Genomic DNA, 22971 nt, shown 5'->3' with positions numbered 1-22971 from the left:
GACTCTCCTTATAATAGTATACAATAATGGTGGTTATTACTAAATAAATTGTGTGGTCATACATATACACTGATTTGTTACTTTGGCCATTTGTTATATATTATCATCTCGAACAGGTTAATTTAGTAAGATTTTATTTAAGTAGAAATTATTGAAACTACATTTTAAAGGGTTTTTTTTCTGAGGGACACAATTATAAAAATCTTAATTATAATTTCATCAATTAGTTTTATCTTCTGAGCATATGAATAGGTAGGGGGTAAAAGCATTATTGCTCTATTAGCTTACCTGTAGAATGTTTCAGGTCAGTAGCAAAACCATTTCAAGGTTGATTAGCATCTGTGAAAAGTATTTAATTCTACTCATTTTATCAGTAGTGCAGGTTAGCTCTTCAAGTTGGATCAGTTAGCATGAAAACTCTCCCTTTCCTCGAAGCATAGTTAAATTTTCTTCTCTGGAATCTTCCAGGCTCTCCAATAGTTGTTCCCTACTTTATACTGCCTTGATGTTTTTGTTGTATTATATTTGTTATATGATTTATCATTATATTGGGAGCCTTGTTTTATTACAGGTTACACTTTACCAAACTCTGAACTTCTCTATGTTTTATTCACTTTTGCAATCCTGGCACTATATTTATGCAATAGTTGGGTCAGAATAGTTTTAGAAATGGAAAAATGGATATTAATTCTTCATTCTACAAGATGAAAAGGCTTTTGATTCCTTATCTCAAGTCTCAGTTCCAGTTACGAACTGTGGAAAATCCTGAGATCATTTTTACTTTGGATTAATGAATTTTAATAATGCAACATTTAAGCTTGATCTGAAATACTTTCTGTGTTTTTATGAGGTAACAATTACCATATTGGTTGGTAAATATTGTGCAATTATGTGCTGACTTTGAAAATGTTATATTGTGTAAAAAAAAAAAACTTACCTTTTTTTAAAATATATATATTTAACAAGGAAAGCCCAGTATTTTAGATTTGTCATTTTCTTTTTTTGAAGGATCAAAGTAACAATGAAATTATGATTGGAGTGATGTCAGGAGGAATTCTGATTTATAAGAACAGGGTACGAATGAATACCTTTCCATGGTAAGAACTTCCATCAATACTTTTGCTTTTACCATTATATTACCAAATATAATAATCCAAATTAGAGAAAGTGATTGTTGGGGTGCCTGGCTGGCTCAGTCAGAGGAGTGTGGCACTCTTGACCTTGGTCAGGGTTGTGAGTTCAAGCCCCACGTGGGGTATAGAGATCACTTAAATAAAACTTAAAAAAAAAAAAGTGGTTGTTAAACTATATTAATGTTGTCATGCAGCTTACCCCCTTGAAATCTACCAGAGAATACCAAAATAATTTAATTATTTATTTTAAAATGTACATAATCCAGACAGGGCAGTATTTATAGAGAATACTACATGAATTTTCCTCTTAGAGAATCTCTTAATTTTTACTATAGTATACTAGCTAATACTGTCATGTTTACTCTGTTTCACCATGTTGATTGCTTTAAATCAGTATTCCATCTAAGTGCATTCAGTGGCGTGCTAGTTTATTAGTTGGAACATGGGCATGGTTGCTGCATCTAAGATCCAGTATCACACTGGTTTATATTGGTGCTAGGAAAACATGGTGGCTCCTGGGGTTTAATACTCATCTTTCTTTAGTTTTATTGCTCTACTATCCTTAGCATGTTGTCGTCATTGTCCAGGATGACCCATCTACCATTAATCCTGTATCCCAGAATGAGGAAAAAGGAAAAGGAGCATCTGCCACTTTCCTTTAGGGGATAAATTGAAAATCATAAAAATCACATCATTCATATGTCTTATATGAGTAGCTCTGGTCTTTTAAAATAAATGGAATGATTAGCAGAAAAATTCAAAAGAAATACACTATATTAATCTGTTTCTCTTTATATTTCCTTTTAAAAGATTTGGTCGTGATTTTTCACTACCTGATTTTTATTTAGTAGGTTTTTGTAGTTAGTCCCTTTAATAACACTTTAAGAGAAATATGATGAGTGACAGAAGCAATTATTTTAGAAAATAGCCACAACTTTTGTTTAAAAAATAAAGATACATTTCCTAGATAGGTCACAAAAACATATGAACCAGAAAATAAAAAAATTGAAATAACCTTCATGACAAATACTTTTGCTCTTTAAAAGACACTTTAAAGAAGATGAAAAAGCAAGACGCGGTCTTTTGTAAAATATATATTTGATAGAGGACCTGTCAACAATATATAAAGAACTTTCATAGCTAAGTAATAAGAAGACAATCTGATTAAAAAGAATAGGCAAAATATTTGAATACACATTTCCACCAAAGGACATATACAGATGGCAAATGAGCACATGAAAAGATGTTCAGTCATCAGTGAAATGCAAATTAAACCACAGTGAACTATTCACCCACAGAATAGCTCCAGTTTAAAAAAAAAAAAAAGACAATACCAAATGATGGCAAGAAGCAGAGCATCTGACAGCTCATACATTCTTGGTGGGAGTGAAAACTAGTATACCAACTTTGGAAAACAGTTTGGCAGTTTCTTTAAAGTAAAACCTAGATTTACCATATAATCTAGCATTTCTATTCCTGGATACTTACCCAAGCGAAATGAAAACCTAAGTTCATAAAAAGATTTTTACAGTGATGTTCATAGCTACATTATTTATAGCAGCACAAAACAGACCTACAAATATCAGTTGGTGAAAGGATAAGAAAATTATGGTATATTTCCACAATGGAATACAGTTAACCAATACAAAGAAAGAACTGTTAATACATTAAACCATATGTATAACCTTGCTTTCAAAACTTTATGCTAAGTATAAGAAGCCAGACACAAAAGACCGCATACTCTTTGTTCCTATTTATATGAAATTCTAGAAAACCCAAATTACGGAGACAGTAGACCAGTGGTTGCTAGGAACTGAAAATGGGAGGAGGCGGTTGACTGCAGAGGCACACCAAGGGATCATTTTGAGGTGATCGGATGTTATATGATGATCTTGGTGGCTGGTAGTTACATAACTGAATACATTTGTCAAAACTCTTTTGAATTGTTCATTAAAGTTGTTGTATTTCATTGTATATGTAAATAACACCACTGTAAAGCCCGTAAAAGAAAACTTAAGTATCACGTAGTGTTTTATCTCACATCTTTTAAATGCTTACTGTATAGTTTCAAACCCTGGTGTATTCAGAGGATATAAAACAATTCAAGACATAGCCCCTACCTGTTAGTGGACACACAAGAATTAATAATTGTAAAATTAATATCAATAAGAAAATTAATTAAAATCTTCAGAGAAGATAATTGTCAGTTTTTACAAAATGATAAATGCACATCTTTGATTTTAATACATTTCTGATTTTACTAAAGACAATTTAAAAAAATATTTTATGTTGTATTTTATATAAATGTCAAAATCTTGAAAAATTCTTTTCGGATGATGTGTATTAAAATAACAGTGATAATATAAATTTTTCTGTATTTTCAAAACCCTATATTGTGTGTGTGTGTGTGTGTGTGTGTGTGTATGTATATATATCCCTTTTTTATTGTTACAAGGATTCTAGAAGAGTTTTTGACAAATTGTTTTGGAAACACAAAGGATACAATCTCTCTAGGGAAAATTTTAATGGTTCCGTAATATTTGACATTGTTTTAAAAGGATGAATGGAAATTTCCTCAATGAAAAAGGAAGCGTGGAAGAGGTATGTGTGGATTTAGGGAATTCAAGTAGAGGTAGCAAACATTTGCATAGAAATAATAGTAAGAAAAGAGTATGGCAAGTTGAGGAAATGATGAGCTGTTTGGTTTGGCTTCTCCTTCAGTTGTCTTTACTGAAGACAGAAGCAAAGGAATGAGAATTTAGGAAGATGGTGTGACTAGAAGAGAAATTACATTCAGATTGTGAAGGATCCTACATATTCTGTATGCTAAGGAGTTGGCATATTACTTATTGGTAAATATGCTTGGAACTAGTTTAATGTCAAGAAATAAAACTCACATTTCCAAGTCTTTATCATACAGGTTAGGTTAAAAAAAGAAAGGATGTGAATGTTTAAGATATTGATCGGAAAGTATATATTGTTTATTTTAAATTTTATATTCAAGAATTAAACTGAAGAGATGGGATTTAAAGTTGGTAAAGCCACTATATTTGCATCATCATGGAACATAAGGGTGTCTTCTGATCCTAACTACTCATGGCAGTACATACTACCACACTGGTAGGAATACTTAAAGGGTAATTGACTAATTGCCAGAATCTGAGCAAAGACTGGCTTGAGAGATAAAAATTCCTGAAGGCCTGGCCTTACAGAGGTCCCCACAGTTTCATTAATTTTACTACCACCAGGCACCCCACTGTGTTCCCAAATTGAAGACTGAAGAAAAATCCACTCATGCTCTGGATGGCAGGGTGGGGTGAGCAGAGAAGTAACCATTTTGAAATGTGCTCAGAGCTTTCTGTTCTCCTTAACAAAGGTTTGCCCTCAAGGAAATCTGTTTTACCTGTACTTACCCAACATGGATTTTACCAGGGAATAACCAAAGTGGGGGGAAGGAAATACCATTTCCAGCCTACTTTATACCTCTTGTGTCACCCAAGGAGAGAGTGAGCTGAAAAGCACTGGAGGTCAGAACTAAGTAGCACAGACCACTGAGTCCTAAAATAAGTTGAAGAACAATTCCTCCCCAACCCCTTACCTTACTGCCACATCAACGTGGCTCACATATACTAACAGGAGATTACAACTTAAATTAACTACAAGGCTCGGATTATTTAAGAAGGAGTCTCTAGGGAAACCTAAAGACAACAGAGGAGACAAAAACAAGGAAACTAGAGGAAATAGTAGCCTCAAACACCTACCACACAAATTGTTCCTTTGAAGATGCCATAATTTGATTGGTTTAGTTTCTAAAGGATTCATGTCCTGGGGCATTGTGGAAAACAGTAGAGCAATGTGTTGGTAATTAGGGGAGTTTTACAGCTGGGTGTGTTTATTGAACAATGGGATGACTGGTACCACTGTCATCTCAGGATTACTGGGGGCGTGCCTTCCTGAAGAGCAACAGCAGAAATTTAACACTGGGGATTAGGGGGTGGAGTGGGTGGATTTCATGAAAATAATGCAGCAAATAACAATAACAAGCTGGGGGCAGGGTTGCATATATCTTTTTGAATTAGTGTTTCTGTTTTCTTTGGGTAAATATCCAGTAGTGGAATTATTGGATCATATGGTATTTCTATCTTTAATTTTTTGAGTAACCTCCATACTGTTTTCCACAATGGCAGCACCAGTTTGCATTCCCACCAGCAGTGCACAAGGGTTCCCTTTTCTCCACATTCTCACCATTTATTTCTTGTATTTTTTATTTTAGCCGTTCTGACAGGTATAAAGGGATATTGTGGTTTTGATTTGCATTTCCCTGAGGATGAGTGATGTTGGGCATCTTTCTGTGTGTCTGTTGGCCATTTGTATGTCTTCTTTGGAAAAATAGCTGTTCAGGTTCTCTGTCCATTTTTTAATAAATTTGCTTCTTTGTTATTGAGTCGTATGAGTTCTTTATACATTTTGGACATTGAACCCATTATGTAGTACATGGTTTGCAAATATCTTCTCCCATTCTGTAAGTTGCCTTTTCTCTTTGTTAATTTTGTTTGCAGTGCACAAGGTTTTATGTTTTTTCTTTTGTTATTTGTGCTTTTGGTGTCATGTCCAAAAACATCATTGCCTAGACCAATGTTGAACTTCTTCCCTATGTTTTCTTCTAGGAGTTTTATGGAATCAGGTCTTATGTTTAAGTCTTTGATCTATTTCAAGTTAATTTTTGTGAATGGTATATGGTAAGGGTCCAATTTTTATGTTTCTGCATGTGGCTATCTAGTTTTCCCAATACCATTTGTTAAAGAGACTATCCTTCCTTCATCAGGTGTTCTTGACGCCCTTATAAATATTAGTTGACCGTGTTTGTTGGAGTTTAATTCTGGGTTCACTCTCTCTGTTGGTCTGTGTTTATTTTTATGGTACTACTGTAGTGTTTTATTTACTGTAACATTATATATAGTTTGAAATTAGTACTGTGTGCCTCCATTTTTGTTCTTCTTTCTTATGATTGGCTATTCAGGGTCTTTTGTGATTCCATACAAATTTTAAGATTAATTTTTCTGTTTCTGTGGAAAATGGCATTGGAATTTTGATAGAGATTGCCTTGAATCTATAGATGGCTTTGGGTAGCATGGGCATTTTAACAATATTAACTCTCCCAGTCTATTAAACGTGGAATGGAATGTCTTTCCCTTTGTTTGTTTCTTCTTTGATTTCTTTCAGCAAAGTCATGTGGTTTTCATGGGGTTGATCATTTCCTTCGTTAAATTTATTTCTAGTATTCCTTTGTTTTTGATGCTATTGTTAATGGGATAGTTTTCTTTCTTTTTACAGATTTTCATTGGTAGCGTATAGAAACAAATGATTTTTGTGTTTTGATTTCATATCCTGTAATTTTATTGAATTCATTAATCAGATTCAACTGTTTTTAGTTGAATCTTTTTTATTTTTAATACATATATTATCATATCATCCACAAATAATAATTTTACTTCTTCCTTTCCTATTTAGATGCCTTTTATTTCTTTGTCTTGCCTGATTGCTGTAGCCAGGACTTCCAGTACTGTGCTGATCTTGCGAATTTCTTAATAGAGGAAACCCTAGAATAACATGGATTTGAGCTGCGTAGGTTCACTTATATGTGAATTTTTTCAATAAATACAGTTTAGTACTGTAAACAGTATTTTCTCTTAGAATTCTATTAACATTTTTTCCCTCCAGCTTACTTTATTGTAAGAATACAGTATGTGATACATAGAGCATACATACAAAATATTTGTTGTTTGACTATATATTATTGGTAAGGCTTTTGGTAAACAGTAGGCTACTAGTAGTTATGTGGATTTTCAACTGTGTGCAAAGTTGGTGCCTCTAAACCCCATGTTGTTCAAGGGTCAACAGTATATGCATTTATTGCTATAAACGTCCCTCTCAGAACTGCTTTTATAGCTTTCATTCCATATGTTTTGTTATTTTGTGTTTCATTTTTTTTTAAGATATTCTTTGGTTATCTTTTTCATTTCTTCTTTGACCCATTTGTAGCTCAGGAGCATGTTGTTTGGTTTCTACATGTATGTAGCTTTTCCACCTTTCCTCTTGTTGTTGATTTTTGTTTTCATACCATTGTGGTTGAAAAAGATAGTTGGTTTGATTTCAGTCTTCTTAAATTTGCTAAGACTTGTTTTGTGTCCTACCATATGATCTATCGTTGAGAATGTTCCATATGTACTTGAGAAGAATGTGTGTTCTGCTGCTGTTAGATTGAATGTTCTATAGATGCCTTTTAGATCTATTTCATGTAATGTATGGTTCAAGTCCATTGTTTCTTTATTGAATTTCTATCTGGATGCTCTTTCCGTTTTTGAGAGTGGGTTATTAGTATCCCTTGCTATTGTATTTTACTATTTCTCCGTATCTGTTAGTATTTGCATAATATGTTTATGTGCTCTGATGTTGGGTGCATACATATTTACAGTTGCTATATCTTCTTGATGAATTGATCCCTTTATCATTATATAATGAATGACTTTTCTTGTTTTTTGTTCCTGTTTTTGGCTTGAAGGCTGTTTTGTCTGATAAAAGTATATACATCTTGCTTTCCACTTGCGTGGAGTATCTTTTTTCCATCCCTTCTTTTTCAGGGGATGTGCTCCTTAAAGCTGAAATGAATCTCTTGTAGGAAGCCTGCAGTTGAATTTTGTTTTTTTTATCTGTCATGCCACTCTGCCTTTTTATTGGTGAATTCAGTTCTTTCCATTTAAAGTAATCATTGATATGTAAGAACTTTATATAAAATGCCGTTTTTTTTATTGCTTTCTAGTTTTCTTGTATTTCCATTGTTTCTTTCCCTCTGTTTCTTCATGCCTTTATATAAGTTATTTACTGTTTCCCTTTTCTGTCTTTTGTTCACGTTTCCTTTTTCTTTGTCTTTTGTGCATCTACTATAAGTTTTTGTTTTGTGATTACAGTGGAGTTTATCTTATAAATAAAATAGTTCATTTTAGTAGTTCATTTTTCACCTTTCCCAGTGTGTTGTATACTTTTTGTATATTTTATGTCACTGATTAGCATCTTTTCAGCTTGAAGAACTCCTTTCACCAGCTTTAGAGTTGGTGAACTCCGTCATCTTTTGTTTGTGTATGAAAGCCTTTATTTATCCTTCAAATTTGAAGGATAACTTTGCCAGATAAAGGATTCTTGTCTAGCAATTTGTATCTTTCAGTCCTTTTAATATGTCTTTCTACTCTGTCCTGGCCTGTAAGATTTCTTCTGGGAAATCCACTGACAGCATGATGGGGGCTCCTTTATTGGTTATATTCTTTTTTTCCTGGCTGCCTTTAAGATTCTTTATTATTGATTTTTGATAGTTTCATTATAATATGTCTAGGAAAAGGCCTTTTTGCATTGAGATACTAGGGTGTTCTGTTACTTCCATGGACTTGTATGTCCAAGTCTTTTCCCAGGTTTGGGATGTTCACTATTATGTCTTTATGTAAACTCTCTGCCCTCTTCTTCCTTTTTTCTTTCTGGAACCCTGATTATTTAATATATATATATATATATATATATTTTTTTTTTTTTTTTGCTGTAATCCTTGAGCTCATACTTTCATTGCTTCCTTTTAAAGCTTTGTTCTATCTTCTGCTAAGAGCTTCTGATTGTTAGTACCATAGGTCATAAATATCCAAACTTTGCGTTACCATGAAAATATTTACTTAGATTAATGGCCCAGGACCCCAAAGCAAGTTTTACAAAGTAAGGTTGAATCTTTGGCCTCTTAGGTGTGAAGGTTAAAACAAGATCTGAGTATTACGTATTAAAAGGTTAAAAAAATGAGGCAGATCTGTTTTGCTGGTATTGATTATACTAATGAAACTTTGAGAACTCCCCTCTTCAAGATTATATAACTTGGATATAAGAAGAAAGGCAATGTAGAAAGGAAAAATAAAAAATCAGTTGCTTTAAAAAAAAATAAAAATATTTTTAGGGTCATTCCATAAGATCTTGAAATCTTAACATCTTTTTCTCCAAATATTGCTTATAGGTTTGTTTGTTTATTTAATTTTTTTAAGATTTTGTTTTTGGGGAGGCAGTTTTAGATTCACAATGAAATTCAGAGGAATGTACAGAGATTTCCATATATTTTCTAACCCCACACATGCATAGCCTCCCCCCATTAACATCATTCATTATAATGGTATATTTTTTTACTAAGGATGAGCTTATATTGACATATCATAATCACCCAGAGTCCATAGTTTACATTGGGGTTCACTCTTGGTATTGTACATTCTATGGGTTTGAACAAATATATAATGATGTATGTATATCCATCATTATAATACATTACAGAATAATTTTTCTGCCTTAAAAATTCTCTGTGCCCCACATAATCATCTCCTCCACTGACCTCTGTCACCCACTGTTCTCTTTGTACATAGTTTCACTTTTTTCAAAATGTCATATAGTTGGAATCATACATTTTGTAGCCTTTTCAGATTGGCTTCTTTTGCTTAGTTATATGGAGTTAAGTTCCTTCCTCATCTTTTCAGCTTTCTTGATAATGTCATTTCTTCGTAGAGCTGAATAATTTTCCATTATCTGGACATACCACAGTTAATTCATGTATCTGCCTACTGAAGGGCATCTTGGTTGTTTTCAAGTTTTGGCAGTTATAAAACTGCTGTTTGTACTCATGTGCAGGTTTTTGTATATATATAAATTCCTGTTTCCTTTGAGTAAATACCAAGGAGTGCAATTGCTGGGTGGTATGGTACAAGTATGTTTAGTTTCGTAAGAAATTGACAAATTGTCTACCGAAACAGCTATACAGTTTTCATTCCCATCAAAATGAATGAGAGCTCCTGTTGCTCCACATGCCTGCCAACATTTAATATTGTTAGTGTTCTGGATTTTGGCCAATCTATAGGTGCATGGTGGTATCTCATTGTTTTAATTTGCATTTCCCTGTTGACATGATGTGCAGTATCTTTTCCTATGCTTATTTGCTCTCTATATCTTCTGTAGTGAGGTGTCTCTTAATGTCTTTGGCTAATTTTTTATTGGGTTTTTTAACTTTTATTGATTTTTAAGAGTTCTTTGTATATTTTGAATAACAGCCCTTTATCAGATGTGTCTTCTACAAATACTTTGTTCTAGTCTTTGTCTTTTTTTCTTTCCTTGATATTGTCTTTCACAGAGCAAAAAAAAAATTTTTTTTTTTTTAAAGTTTTTATTTATTTGACAGAGAGATAGCCAGCGAGAGAGGGAACACAGCAGGGGAGTGGGAGAGGAAGAAGCAGGCTCCCAGCGGAGGAGCCCGATGTGGGACTCGATCCCAGAACGCCGGGATCACGCCCTGAGCCGAAGGCAGATGCTTAACAACTGCGCTACCCAGGCGCCCCAGAGCAAAAATTTTTAATTTTAATGAAATCCACCTTATTTATTATTTCTTTCATGGATCATGTTTTTTGGTGTTCTGTCTAAAAAAGCATTATCATACCTAGGTCATCGAAGTTTTTTCCTGTGTTATCTTCTAGGAGTTTTACAGTTTTGATTTTACAGTTAGGTCTCTGATCTAACTTTAGTTATTTTTTGTGAAAAATGTAAGGTCTTTGTTTAGATTCGTATTTGTGCTCTTGAGTGTCGAGTTATTCCAGCACCATTTGTTGAAGAGACTGTCTTTGCTTCATTATATTACCTTAGCACCTTTTTCAAAGATCACTTGAGGGCGCCTGGGTGGTTCAGTCAGTGAAGGGTCTGCCTTCAGCTCAGGTCATGATCCCGGGGTCCTGGGATCAAGCCCCACGTCAGGCTCCCAGCTCAGCAGGGAGTCTGCTTCTTCCTCTCCCTCTGCCCCTTCCCCTGTTTCTTCTCTCTTTCTCTCGCTCATTCTCTCAAATAAATAAATACAATCTTTAAAAAAAAAAAAAGATGGCTTGAATGTATTTATGGAGTTTATTCCTGGGTTCTTTGTTCTGTTTCATTGATCTCTTTTGTCTCTTCTTGTACCAGTATCATACTGGTACTGGTACATACATAATGTCTTCATTACTGTAGCTTTAAAGTATGTCTTGAGGTTGGATGGTGTCAGTCTTCCAACTTTGGTGTTCTCTTTCAGTATCATGTTGGCTGTTGTGGGCCTTTTTCCTTTCCATATAAACTTTAAAATCAGTTCATCAATATCCATAAAATAATGGTGGAATTTTGACTGAGATTGTATTGAATCTGAAAGTGGAAAGAATTGACATCTTCACAGTACTTATTCTTTCTATCCATAAATACGGAGTGTCTTTGTATTTACTTAGTTCTTTGATTTCATTCATTCGAGTTTTGTAATTTTCCTCATATAGTTCTAATATATATTTTTTATTTTTTTTAAAGGATTTTATTTATTTATTTGAGAGGGAGCGCATGAGTGAGAGAGCACAAGCAGGGGGAACAGTAGAGGGAGAGGGAGAAGCAAACTTCCCACCAAGCAGGGAGCCCGACTCAGGGCTTGATTTCAGGACCCTGAGATCACAACCCTAGCCGAAGGCAGCTGCTTTACTGACTGAGCCCCCAAGAGCCCTGAATACGTACTTTTTAGGTTTATGTTTAAGTATTTATTTTTGAGGGTGCTAATGTAAATGTTACTTTATTTTTAATTTCAAATTCTATTTGTTCATTATTGACATACAGGAAAGAAATTGACTTTTTTATTAACCATGTATCCTGCACCTTGCTATAATTGCTTATTAGTTCCAGGAATTTCTTTGTCAGTTCTCTTGGATCTTCTACATAAATGATCGTGTCATCTGTAAACAACGTTTTATGTCTTCCTAAAGTCTGTAGCTTTCATTCCCTTTTCATGCCTTAATTGCATTAACATGTGTTGAGAAGGAGTTGAGACATCCTTTCTTTACTTGATCTTAGTAGGAAAACTTCTAGTTTCGCACCATTGGTGTAATGTTAATTGTAGGGTTTTTTAAGAAAGTCTTTTATCAAGTTGAGAAAGTTTCACTGTCTTCCTACTATACCGAGAGTTTTCATCATGAATGGTTTTTAGATTCTGTCAAGTACTTATTCTGCATATATAACTGTGATTTTTTTCTTTTTTAGTCTTTTAATGTGTCAGTTTTTATTGATTTTTGAATGTTGAACCAGCCATGCATTCCTGGGATATGTCCCACCTTCTTTTGTTGTATAATTCTTTTTATACAGGGGCAAGTGGGTGGCTCAGTCATTAAGCATCTGCCTTAGGCTCAGGGTGTGATCCTGGGGTCCTGGGATCGAGCCCCGCCTGGGACTCCTCTGCTGGGAGCCTGCTTCTTCCTCTCCCACTCCCCCTGCTTGTGTTCCCTCTCTTGCTGTCTGTCTCTCTCTCTCTGTCAAATAAATAAATAAAATCTTAAAAATAAAATTCACCTTTAATTCTTTTTATACATTGTTGAATTTGATTTGCTAATATTTTGAGGATTTTGAATCTTTGGTCTTGAGAGAGATTGTTCTATGGTTTTCTTGTAATGTCTTTGTCTGGTTTTGGTATTAAGGAAATGCTAGCTTCATAGAATGACTTTAGTAGTATTCCTCCTGCTTCTGTCTTCTGAAAGATATTGTAGAGAATTGGTATGATTTCGTAAATGCTTGGTGGTTTACTAGTGAACACATCTGGGCCTGGTGCTTTCTTTTTTTGAAGTTTCCTAATTGTTAATTAAATCTCTTTAATATATACAGTTCTATTCAGATCATGTATTTCTTTGTGAGTTTTGGTTGATCATCTCTTTCAAAGAATTGGCCCATTTCATTGAGATTACCAAAACTTCTGGGCATAGACTTATTCATGGTATTCTTTTATTATGCTTTTAATTGTATTGATGTCTACTCTTTCACTTCTGGTATTAGTAATTTGTGTACTTTTTTTTCTTAGTCAGGCTAGAGGCTTATTGATTTTATTAATTTTTCAAAGAACTACCTTTTGGTTTCATTGATTATCTCTGTTGGTCTGCTATTTTCAATTTCATTGGTTTCTGCTCTACTATGTTTCTTTATTTTTTTTCTTACTTTAGATTTAATCTGCTTAAAGATTGATTTATGAGAAAGAGAGAGAGTGTGTGCAAGCAGGGGTGAGGGGCAGAGGGAGGAGAGAATCCTCAAGCAGACTCCCCGATAAGTGCAGAGCTGGATGCTGGGATCATGACCTGAGCCAAAATCCGGAGTCAGCCACTCAACTAACTGAGCCACCCAGGCACCCCTCTACTCTTCTTTTTTTAAAAATTGAAACTTAGCTTATTCATTTTTGGTCTTTCTTCTAAGCACTGCTTTTGCCACATTTCACATATTTTGATGGGTTGTGTTTTCATTTAGTTCATATAATTTTTCATTTCTCTTGAGATTTCTTGTTTGACTCATGTTTTATTTATAGGTATGTTATTTAATCTCCAGGCATTTTAGGATTTTCCAGGAGTTCTTTTGTTACTGATTTCTAGATTAATTTGTTGTGCTTTGAAAGTAGGTATTATGTGATTTCTATTCTTTGAAATTTGTTAAGGTGTGTTTTATGGCTGAAAACATGATTTATCTTGGTGAATGTTTCAAATGAGCTTGGGAAAAATGTATGTTTTCATATTGTAAGAAGTAACTTATAAAGGTTAGTTATATCCATTTGATAATATTGTTGAGTTCAGCTGTGTCCTTAATGATTTTCTGTGTGCTGAATTTGTCCATTTCGGATAAATAGGTGTTGAAGTCTCCAGCTGTGATAGTGTATTCATGTAGTTCTATCAGTTTTTGCTTCTTGCAGTTTGATGCTCTGTTGTTAGGTTCATATTCATTAAGATTTTGTAATGTCTTCTAGGAGAATTTACCCCTTTATCATTGTGCATTGCCCTGCTTTATCCTCAATAACTATTTGCTTTGGAGTCTTGCATTTTGAAATTATTAGAGCTGCTCTTTTTTTCTTTCATTCTTTTTTGAGATATAATTGACATATTAGTTTCCAGTGTACAATGATTCAATATTTGTATATATTGCACAATGTTTATCACTGTATATCTGGTCAGTATTCATCACTACACATAGTTACAGTTCTTTATCCTTGTGATGAGAACTTTTAAGATCTGTCTTAACAACTTTGAAATATACAATACAGTATTATTAACTACAGTCATCATGATGTACATTGCCTCCCTAGTACCCCTGCTTTTTTTTAATTAGTCTTAGCATGGTATATTTTTATACATTTGTTTGCATTTAACCTATATGTTTTTATATTTAAACAAAATGTTGTTGTGTCTTGTGTTTTGACCCACTCTGACAATGTCTTTTAATTGCTGTATTTAGTCCGTTAACGTTTTAAAGGATTTTTGATGTATTTGTATTAATATCTGCCATATTCATTACTGTTTTCTATTTGTTGCCCTTGTTCTTTGTTTCCATTTTTGTGTTTCACTCTTTTTCTGCCATTCCTGTTTTCACTGAGCATTTTATATGATTTCATTTTCTCTTCTTTCCTAGCTTATTAGTTTTACTTCTTGTTTTATTTTTTTTAGTGGTTGCTCTGGAGTTTGCAATTATATTTACATTAATCCAAGTCTACTTTCAAATAATAGTATGCCATGTCACAGGTACTGTGAGTACCTTATAATAATGAGATAATACTAATTTCTTCCTCCTGTCCCTTGTATCATTGCTGTCAATCGTTTCACTTATATGTAAGTATATATAAGTATATAATTGTATATATGTGATAGGTGCATAAACATATGTAATTGCATACATTTTTGGTTTTATTGTTTTGAACAAACATGTTAGATCAGTTAAGAATAAGAAAAATGAAGTTTTTATTTTACCATCACTTAGTCCTTCTTTAGTGCTTTTCCTTTCTTTATATAGATTCAGGTTTCTGGCTTGTATTATATATTTTTTTCTTTCAACATTTCTTGCAAGGGATGTCTCGTTCCAAAAATTCCCTCAATTTTTATTTGAGAAAGTCTTTATTTCTCATTCATTTTTGAAGGATAATTTCACAGAATATGAAATTTGGGGTTGATGGTTTTTGTTTTTTTTTTTTCTCTCAACACTTTACCCACTCTATTTTCTTCCTGGTTCATGATTTCTGAGAAGTTGGATTTAACTCTTCTTACCTTTGTTCCTCTGTACTTAAGATGTTTTTTTCTTCTGGCTTCTTTCAGGATTTTTTCTTTATCTTAAGTTTTCTGTAATTTAAAAGTGATTTACCTAGGTGTGGTTTTTAAGGCATTTATCCTGCTCATGTTCTCTGAGCTTCCTTGATCTGTTGTTTGGCATTTGATGTTAATTTGGGGAAGTTCCTTAGTCATTTTTGTTTCAAACATTTCTTCTGTTACTTTCTCTTCTCCTTCTGGTATTCCCATTACCATATGTTACTGTATGTCACATATTTTGTAGTTGTTGCACAGTTCTTGGATAGTCTTTTACGTTCTTTTTTAGTCTTTGTTCTCTTTGCTTTTGGGGTTTTTAGGATTTTATTGATGTATCTTCTGCCTTAGAGATTATTTCCTCAGCTGTTTCCAGTGTACCAATAAGTTCATGAAAAGTATTGTTTCTGTGATAGTGTTTTTTACCCATAGCGTTTGGGTGCGGGGGTTGTCTTTCTAATGAAATCTAATGATTTCCATCTCTGTGCTTACATTGCCCATCTGTTCTTACATGCTTTTTACTTTATCCATTAGAGCCCTTAGCTATTAATCATAGATGTTTTAAATTCCCAGTCTGATCATTCCAGCATCTCTTCCATGTCTGGTTCTGCTCTGTCTCTTCACATCGTGTTTTTGCCTTTTGGTATGCCTTGTAATTTTTTGATAGCCAGACATGATATTCCAGTAAAAGGAAGTGCTATAAATAGGCCCTTAGTAATGTTGCTGTGAGATGGAGGGGGATGGCAAGTGTTCTGTATCCTATGATTAGCTCTCTGTTTTAGTGAGCCCATGCCTTTAGACTGTGAGCTTCCCAAGTGTTTCTCTGTTTTTTTCCTCCCTGCTAGGTGGGATAGGATGGCTAGAGTGAACTGATTAGGCTTCCCCAGGTCGGTTAAGCTCTAGTAATACCCGAGCAGGTGAGGCTTTGGTTAACTACTTTCCCCTGAAGGCAGACCTTATTAAGAACAGAGTATTCCCGTTTGTTTCAAGATGGTTCCTTTCCCCCTTCCCTTGCTGGAAACCCAAGGGTATTTTTCTCTGATGTTTACCATGGGAATCTGGTTGGGCTCCTAGAGATAAATTTCACAATATTGCAGGAGTCCCCCCCTCGCCCATAACTGGGTCCCTCTGGAGTTTTTCACTCTTGAATATGTCCACACGGAGCCTCCAGCAATTCTTAAATTACAGCTCAGGTTCCTCTGGCACTGGTACCTCTGGCAGTTTCTGCTCGATGAGTCTCTGCTCTGGTAAGCTGCCCTTCTCTGTATTCACCTGTTAGTCTCTCAGATCCTGGGAACAGCAGTTCCTGCACCCTCCCTTCTCTTCTGAATCCAAGGAGAGGTGTTGATGTCTCAATCAGTTGAGCTTTTTACTTGTTACAACAGAGTGGTGATTTCTAGGATCCTTATAGAATCAGAAAACTACTTGTAGTTTTGGTATATCTTATTGGTATATCTTGAAATTTTAATTTGTGACTTGTGTTTTTATGTATTTCTCTAGATATAATATTGGGAAAGGTATAGTTCACAGCAAATATGCTGATAAAACTTTCTTCAATTGAGTATATAGATTCTAATTATTTTTTCATGAAGTACCTAAAATCTTTAAGATTTCTTATGTAATGTGTGTATATATAATTGAATGGTTAGATTTTACTGAATATACAGTTAAAAAATTGTTTTTTACATTTTTTTTTATTCAGTATTTTAAATACTCCCAATTCATTCTCTTTTTATCCAGGTTGAAGATTGTAAAAATTTCTTTTAAGTGCAAACAATTTTTTATTCAACTTAGAAAAGAAGTGGTGAGTAGTGATCTAATAATGATTAGTATAAATGAATATATTTATATAAATGAAGTCTTAAGAAATGAAGTCATTCATGGCCGAACTTTTAGTATGAATGAAAATGTTACTAATATTGTTGGTAACTGCCTACTGAGTTAGTTAATTCACATTTTATGGCAATGTTTATTTATTTCCACAGTGTCACTGTGGTTCTGATTCAAAGTTCTTGTGTATATCCATTTTGCTCTCTTTCTAACTTTGAAACTGATCCCAGTCATGATGTTCGTTGTCAGTTGCCAGGGTCTATTCATGAGGGTGGTAACAGTATTTTATATATATTTATATATTTATGTATGTATATATGTATATGTGTGCATGTGTGTATATATATATATATTTCCCTACTAATCTGCAGCACTTCTTTTCATGTGTAGCTCATTTTATTTTAGGGAGACTGAGTGTTTAGTTTTGTTTCTAGTTCATGAATGTGTAGTGTTTCCTCCCTTTGTGGGAATGGTGATGTCCTTTTTATATATTAAATACAACACATAGAGTTATCGTGGAAAGTACAGTGCTGGAAAGAACTTCACCTTGTTAATGATTTTATTTATTTAATCAAAATTAAAATAATTTATCCTTAAATTATTTCTTATTAAGATTAATGTGGATTTCAAGATGGTTGTGTGTGCATATATGTGTAAAATGTATTTGAAACCTGAAAAATATTTGAGTCAGCTGCATTTTATCAGAGGGTAATGATCTAAGTGACTATGATTTATCATTTATACTCAAAAATATTAAAATTTTTTTTATAGTTTTATTGAGTTACACAGAAAAGTATACAAATATTAAGGATAGTGTTTGGTAAGTATATAATAAGTATATAATGTTAATATGTAGAACATTACTAGCAGCTTGGTATTATTGCTAATGGAGCTGATGCCCATTTGTGTTATTAACCTTCCTGAGAGGTAAATACTATTCTCATTTGTATCACCATGGATTAGTTTGCTTTTTTTTTGAACTTTAAAAAATGAAGTCATACATAATGTTCTTCTTTTGTCTACTTTCTTACCTTAACATTGTCAGTTCATCCATATCTTTGCACATAGCAATAGTTTTTCTATTGCTGAATGGTATCATATTGAGTGAATATACCATAAGTTATTTATTCTTACATTAGTGCACAGTTGGCATTTCCAGGTTGTGGCTATTATGACTAATGCTGCTAAAGAAAATTTTTATACATGTTTCAGAACATCTTATCTGGAAACTAGAGAACAAATATTTTACTTTTAATTATTATATTGGTAGAAGGCAATGTAGAAGTCAATTTTTCTAATTTTTTTCCTATTAATAGTACTATCATTATTAGCAGTAATAGTTGTGGTATTTAACATTTATTGAGGTCTAACTATGTGTCTGATAATTACACAGCTATTTTCACATCATTTAATCCTCACAACCATTCTCTGAGGTAGTATATCATGAGAAATATGTTTAGCCACAGATAACATCAACAAAAGTCATCTAACAACTGATTAAAGACTGTATATAGTCATAGTCTACAGAATGATGCCTTGTTAATGTTTCTCTCTGAAATATCTCTTTACTTTTAAATACCCAAACTTTATAGAAACTACTTATCTCTCAATACCACATTTTGTGTCTATTTTATACAAAATGTGGAGGGTGGATTTTATTGCAAATTTGTTACAAATTATCCAAATACAATTAGTAGGAAGTCAAAATCACACAGAATTTTTGAACTGTGTGAAGTGTCAAAAGAACGTATACGATTCTTTGATGTTGCTTCTACTGAAAGGCATTACTGCATACTGCTCTGTGTAAGACCTTCTCTATCATTTTGCGTTATTTATGGAGTGTGGTGCAACATGTAAACTATTAGTTAGGGCCTACCAAGCCACTGTTAAGCATAATTTAGAATTCTTTGGTGATCAAGAAGTGGTATATTAAGCATGTTCTCTTCTAGCATAGTAATTTAATGTTTATACATGGGCATCTTACTGTATTTTAGTTACAGAAATATCTTTGTATCTTTCGATAGGCAAACATTTAACAGGACGTAGAAGGAAAACTAACCTTAAAAGAAAAGAGCAATAACTTGGACTGTGTTAAAATTAAAAACTGTATTATCAAAAGACGTCATTAAGGGAGTGAAGTAGCACAGAATATGTATATAATACACACACGCACACACCACATCCTTGGTTAAATATCCAACCCAATCCAAAAATATGCTACTAACTTGAACAGATACTTCAGAAACGAGAACATCCACATGGCCAGTAACATGAGAAGGTGTTGAACCTCATTAATCATCAGGGAAGTATAAATTATAACCAAAATGTGATGCTTCTATACATCCACCAGAATAGTTAATGAAAAGATTAATAAGCGAGTGGTTGGTGAATGTGTGGAGGATACACTGCTTGTGGGAGGGAGTATATATATTGATCTATTTTGGAAAACTGTTGGGCATTATCTGTTGAAGATGAACACAAATATCTTACGATCCAACAGCAGAAATGCACACACATAGCAGAATTTTTTTATCCTGAAACTGGAAACATCAAATGTCTATCAATAACAAATGGATAAACTGGTATATTCATATGGTAGAATATTACATAGAATGAAAGTGACTTTCACAACCATATGGATGAATATAGAAACATAATACTGAACAAAAAAAAAATCAGACCTATAGACATGTATTATATGATTCCATTCATATAAAGTTCAAAAACAGGTATAATTAATCTATGGTGATAAAAGTCAGAAGAGTGATTACCTTTGCAAAGATAATCTCGTAGAAAGGGGGCACAAAGAATACTTCTGAGTTGCTAGTAATAATCCATTTCTTGTTCTGGTTGGGTGTTAAATGGTTGCATTCATTGTGTGGAAACCAGAGCCGTACACTTAAAACATGTGTGCCTTACTATATTTAGTTTACTTCAGTGAAATCATTTAAATAGTAAGTATGCCAAGGTTTTAGAGAAAAATTAAAGAAATGATTCTGTTATGTTGCAGCTTACTTTAAAATTTGAGTTGCATAATATTGTTCAGAAGTACTGAATGAGTATTCCTATGTACTGACAATCTAGATTTATAAATTTCAAAATATTTTTAAAAGGTGTGATAGTATATCTTAAAAAAAATTTATGGGCCAGGATTATATTTAAATAGAATTATAGCTAGTAAGTTTTGAAAACATATATATCAATTTTTAAACTTATTTCTAACTATGTTCTAAAATAAAAGCCCTAAGAGTCATAATATTACAGAATTAGGTGAGATCCACATTTTACAAACCTTTCCATTTATTTTACTGCTTTTTTATTGGTTAAGCAAAAAAGGTACCGTGCTACAAGGTTTAGTTGTTTGTAAGGCTAGAATACTTATCTGTAGAAAGAAAACTAAATGGAGCATTAGATCCTGATGTTTTCCTGGTTTCTCTGCATTTTGTCATTTATTACAGCATGAATCTAGAGAAACATTATTGGGATTTAATATGGTGAATTACAGAGCATGCAAAAATTTGTGGAAAGCATGTGTAGAACATCACACATTCTTCCGTTTGGACAGACCACTTCCACCTCAAAAGAATTTTTTTGCACATTATTTTACTTTAGGTTCAAAATTTCGGTACTGGTGAGTATTGCTTATGCATTAATGCTTTGCTATTAGATTTTTCCTCACTTTAAAATAAAGGTCTGTTTTAATCAATCACAGAACGTTTATAATTCATACACACCTACTGAGTCAAAATCTCTGGAGCGTGGACCCTATAGATCAGCAAAAAATTCTAAAGGTTCTTGTGATCTAACGAGATGGAGAAACCTCTTCCGTTGACTGTATTTCAAATCATTATTTTCTAAAGCAAATTAATCATATTATTTACGTTCTAGATGTGTTATGTATTCCATTGTGTCTTTGTTAAATATTTACAAGAAAACTTTTCTTTGTTCTAAGACATCTTTATTTGTAAAAGCGAAAGTACCCTCTGCATGAGCATATAATTGCCAGTTTCCCTCACCATCCAGAAGAAGAATGTTCCTATCAAACCTTTTGTAAGCCAAATGACATAAAGTAAAGCCATTACCATTAATTTATATGGAAAAATTATTTAGCATTTCCAGACCCCAAGAATCACCTCTCATAGGCTTTTTTCTGATACCATAGGACACGTCTTGCTAACAAATGCACAAAATAAATCGAGATAAAGTACAGATGCTCAAAGACACAGTTCAAAGCTCTGGAGGCTTAATGTTGAAATGTTGAGTGTACTTCATTGGAAGGAGCTTGGTGGGGTACTGTCACTACTTGCGGTGTGCGCAGCCTGTGCCCTGGGTTGCTACAAAACAAATGCTAAATGCTGTTTTCTCCCTTTTTTTGTAAAAGCAGAGTGGCATAACACAAACTTTGAAAAAGTGGGGGATAACTGTACTTTGCTTTTTTATGTATGAGTTTGTTAAACCCTTTGTTACGATGAGTTCAGACAGCTATTATGGAAAAATCACATTTAGTCATTGAACAGTAACCCCAGATTCCTTTTCCTAAAACTGTCTTATTTATTCTTGATAGCTTTTACTTTTTTCCCGAAGGAACAGTCTTTGAGGGATAATTCTAAATTTGGAGAAGTTCTGGTTAATTTTGCCTCTGGAGTTCTTAAAAGACCCATGAAAGCTAGTTTTTTAAGTGCAACCTGGTAAGAATCACAGAGCAAAGTCATTCATAATCTTCTACTAAAGCAAATGTTATCCATTTCTGTTTCTGCTTGACAAAAGATTTTCCATCTTCAGTAAATAAAACCTTTTATCATTATGTGTTAAATTAATTCATGTTGTATATTCATGTGGAAAATGTTTAGATGTGGCCCAGAAAAGATATATATTGTAAATCACAAACATTTATAAATGCCCAGTTTGTAATCTCAGAAAAAATAACAGCATAAAGCTTTTAATATACTATTAAAAATATATGCCCCCCCAAAAACAGTCCCCAAATTCAGTGGCAGCACTTAAACAGAATTAGGAAACTTCTGACTACAAAAATGGCACAGGAGATTCTTAAGTGGTGTCATGTTTAACTGTTCTGTAACCTTCCTAAAAGCAATTTTGAGAAAAGTAAGGTGATGGTACTCGTAAATGTAAAAATAAATAGACTGATGGGGCATCTGGGTGGCTCCGTCCGTTAAGCGTCTGACTCTTGATCTCAGCTCAGGTCTCGATCTCAGGGTCATGAGTTCAAGCCCCACACTGGGGCTCCATGCTGGGTGTGGAGCCTACTTGAATGGATGGATGGATGGATGGACGGACGGACGGACAGACTGAGAGAGCAAGTATTAGATCATTGGTGAAAGTCAAGAAGAAAATAAAAAAGCCTCATCTAAATCTCTGGAAGGGTAGAAGAAATCTCCATTGAGAAAATAGCGTAGACCATAACAGTAGTCCCTCAATAAACTTAATTATTAATTAAGTGACCATCAGGGTTATTATCTAAGGGCTACACTTATCTTTAGCAGAATTCTTCCTTCCCTCTGTCCTTGAAAATGTGACATACACATAAATGTACACACACCATTTCTCTTAGGCAACAAAGAAATGCATAGAATGTAGTAACCTGCCTTCAACGGTGATTTAGACTGGTGTCGGATACAATGAGGGAAAAATGAAGGATTTTACCCAATCTGTACCACAGCAAACAAAATCTAGTCACAATGACAAGTACAAAAGACAGTTAAACCAGTTTCGGAGAAAAATCACTGAAACAGAATGAAATTTCAACCACAGATATTAATAAAAACAAGCTAAAGAACAATCTAAGAAAAAAATATCGGCAGGGTGAGGAGCAGTACCTACCGTTCAGGTCA

At 33.7% G+C, this 22971-nt stretch overlaps 1 protein-coding gene across 5 annotated transcripts in view; it reads left to right on the top strand.

Moving 5' to 3' along the window:
• PTPN4 (protein tyrosine phosphatase non-receptor type 4) overlaps positions 1-22971 on the top strand; it is a 205956-nt gene that overhangs the window by 118883 nt on the left and 64102 nt on the right. For all 5 annotated transcript variants that reach the window (XM_034654399.1, XM_011222837.3, XM_034654397.1 and 2 more), the window contains 3 exons: positions 1009-1097; positions 17030-17093; positions 20578-20750. In XM_034654399.1, the coding sequence (XP_034510290.1) occupies positions 1009-1097; positions 17030-17093; positions 20578-20750 (326 nt within the window). The remainder of the gene's footprint in view (positions 1-1008; positions 1098-17029; positions 17094-20577; positions 20751-22971) is intronic.

Source organism: Ailuropoda melanoleuca, chromosome 2 (assembly GCF_002007445.2).
Source record: "Ailuropoda melanoleuca isolate Jingjing chromosome 2, ASM200744v2, whole genome shotgun sequence".
NCBI classification, from domain to species: Eukaryota; Metazoa; Chordata; class Mammalia; order Carnivora; family Ursidae; genus Ailuropoda; species Ailuropoda melanoleuca.
This window is presented reverse-complemented; position numbering and strand designations above follow the sequence as displayed.